Below are 3189 nucleotides of genomic sequence, written 5' to 3' on the forward strand. Positions count from 1 at the left end.
CAGACATACACGTGGAATGCTTTGGATCCCACATCCTTCTTGCACATGTAGCCCAATTTCCATGAGCCTGGATGTGTTAAATGTGCTTCTACTTGAAGGAAGCAAAATGCATCTGTCTGTTTCTGCTTGAAAATCAGAGAAAAATTTCTAGTAGATAACCTAAAAGAAAGCTTGTGAAATATACAGTGGTCTACTATTGTCAATATTAAACAAATATAATCAGATCACTGAATCCGGTACTAATCAAGTTATTTTGTGCTTAGAAAGACCGCACATGTCTGCATTATGCTGTGAGAAAACGGTTTACCTTCCTTGACTACGTGCTTATCATAATCCTCATGCCAGTTATGCTTATTGGATACCTTCTCATGGTAAGTCTGGATGAAAACAGGAAAGCCCCTGTACCTTTCCCTTTTCCCTTATCACCTTTCTCATGGCAGTATTTCAGGCCAGGAACTTGTATAGAATATGGACTGCTGTTTTTAAAGCAAAGACTGATGGAGAGCAACAGAAGAAGCAGGGGTTTTGCTGTGAATATAGCTAGTGAAGGAACAGAATTGTAGCACTGCATCAGTCTGACATTTGCAGAAGCCAGACACTCTTCTTTTTGGAAAAAAAAAAACCCCAGTATTTAGCCAAAATCTACTGAGTACTATATGCAGATGAACTGTCTTACTGTGTTACTTTTTCCCTTGCACCAAACAGGTCTCAAAGACTAAACAGAATGAAAACCTGATCAAGATGTTGCTTAGAGCTGGAGTGGATGTTAACGCTACAGACTTTGTAAGAGGGTTTATATAAATGCAAATGTGGTTTGTATGCATGCAACATTACTAAAAACAGACTTCAGAATCTTCTAGCAATATAGTCCTGCTTTCAGAGTAGGATCGGGGACTGAACTGACCATGATGTAGCAGGAGGATTCGGTGTTTCCCCTTGACACTTAGGCAATAGTTTCGTAATGTACACAGAAATAATTCTCCACTGATCAACTAATTCTCCCTTTCTGACCATTCTCTTAAGAGAATCCAGGCAAGCTGGGTTGAGATACTTATGTATTAAATACCTGATCCTATAAAGATTCTAGTGATATAAGGGTCTGAGTTCATCACCATTTATGAGTTCTTGGACTGGAGCAGATTTGTAGGCAAAGGTCGTGCCGCAGTGCTAGAGCCTATGTCTTCTCTTGATCTTCAGAGTCCGCTGATGTGCCACGTGTAGAGTTCTGTAGCCACTGGCCTACCTGGGTGTGGTAAAGAGCTCCTCTCCTCTAAGGTAGAAAAGGAGAAACCCCAATTTTAGCAGCACCAAATTCTAAAACACTGAAGTGTGAGCAAACAGTATTGCTTAAGACATAGTTGTTGAGATCAAGATCATGGAATCTTCTGAAATTAGTAAAGAATTATTGGCTTCCTGATAAAGGTAACAGACCTGTTTTAGCAGCTGCATCCTGGGGGAGGAATGATTTTTTTTTGTTCCTGCTGCTCTTATGAGAATGTATTTATTTTACTGTGTAGTGTATTGTGACAGGAAATTATATGTCTTTTGCATCCAGCTGTTAGGGGGAAACTGATAAGGCTACAGGTAGTGGTATTTGCCTAAGGTCTACTAAAGAAGTAATAGAACTAAAATTCATCTGCCTCTGTTTCCTTTCAGTCTGGTAGCACAGCCCTTCACTACGCTTGTGAAATGAAAAACCAGGCAGTCATTCCTCTACTGCTTGAAGCTCATGCAGACACTTCTGTAAAGAATCAGGTAAGAAGGTTAGATTGACACCTGTATTTCCTTATCATGATGGTGAACCAGTATGTTGTAGGCCTTAGCTGGTGTGCAGCAGTTTAAAAAAAGCATGCACAGCTTCCTGGCAGCAGACTTGTTTGCTCTATGGTATAAAGCAACATTTGCTCCATTGCCTTTGTTAGCAAGAGCAACTTTGAAGTCCAAATCCTTCACTGCTGGATTTCTACCAGTCAACACTGCCTGCATGTCCACTGGATTGGCAGATCTCTTAACCATCTTTACGGTACCTCTTCTTAACTCAGAGCTGGTCTACAGTTGTTCCTAAGATGCAGGCTGCAGGGGAGTGGTAGGAGCCTTCCTAGGTACTTTTTGTGCCACCGGACACCATTCTTTTGAGAGGGGCTAAATCAAGCTGCTTCTGTCATCAGAAAAGCTCAAATTTTGTCCAAATAAGTATTGACCTGGGAGTATCTGCGTTACTGAGTTGAGGTGAGCAATGTATTGCCCATCTTGCTCTTGAAATCAGTTCTTAACTTAGCTCTGCACTGACTTTGGACGTTAGCCCCAGGAAACAGTGGAATGGCTGTTGCTACTGGAGGGGAGGGGAGGACTCTGCCCCTGGCTTCAGTGAGAGTAGTATTAGACCCAGCACATTCTGAAACCTTTGTTTTAGAGCAAGGATGTGACAGTGAAACTTATGCAGGAGAGCACTGCATCTGGGTGGCAAACTGGGGAAAGCTCTTTGTATTTGACCTATATCTGTCATCTGTTTCTTTCAGAATGGGGAGACTCCTTTGGATATAGCAAGAAGATTGCAGTTCTACAACATTGAAAGCATGCTAAGGAAAACTTCCTAGTCAACAAGGACTCTTGAACATGCAGAAAATTACCTCATCTGGCAATCCATCTTGCACAGCAGCAGGAGTCCTGCAGAGGGTTGAGGGCTGTTACTTGTTAAAGGCTTGGTCCAAATCCACCCATTCCTTGCTGCAGACTTTGACTATTTTGTGTGACACTTGTTAGTACCCCCAAGGCCACATGGGCTAAAAGGAGTTCATTTGATTTTACTAAGCAGTGAATGATTACAATAGCGTTCAAAATATTGCCCTTCCCATCTGCTTCCCCAGTTTTATTACTTGACTTGTGCAGACTGTGGATTTTGAAAGCTAACTATAGCGTTTCTGGAAGCTTAAACGTTGCACATGATGGTTGGCAGCCAATGCAAAAATAAAATATCCTTTAGAATGTGGGTTACTTGTTCTGTAGGGGATACAGTTGACAACTGAACAATATGCCACAGCAGCTTATACAAAGTCTGGCACCCTTCCTCTTTGTATTTCTCTTCCTACAATGTGAGTGAGTGGGAAAATAGATCTCTCAGCTTAGCACTTCCTCCTTCCATCCCTGCTACAAGTTTCACACACCTTTATTCTCACTGTGTTGCTACAA

At 41.8% G+C, this 3189-nt stretch overlaps 1 protein-coding gene across 1 annotated transcript in view; it reads left to right on the plus strand.

The window, feature by feature from the left end:
* Positions 1–2597, plus strand: part of ANKRD22 (ankyrin repeat domain 22) — a 10850-nt gene extending 8253 nt beyond the window's left edge. Inside the window, exons 3-6 of the mRNA XM_009320224.1 lie at positions 264–371; positions 706–783; positions 1657–1755; positions 2520–2597. Coding sequence (XP_009318499.1) covers positions 264–371; positions 706–783; positions 1657–1755; positions 2520–2597 — 363 coding nt within the window. The remainder of the gene's footprint in view (positions 1–263; positions 372–705; positions 784–1656; positions 1756–2519) is intronic.
* The last annotated feature ends 592 nt before the right edge of the window (positions 2598–3189 follow it).

Source organism: Pygoscelis adeliae, unplaced genomic scaffold, assembly GCF_000699105.1.
Source record: "Pygoscelis adeliae isolate BGI_AS28 unplaced genomic scaffold, ASM69910v1 Scaffold190, whole genome shotgun sequence".
Taxonomy (NCBI): Eukaryota; Metazoa; Chordata; class Aves; order Sphenisciformes; family Spheniscidae; genus Pygoscelis; species Pygoscelis adeliae.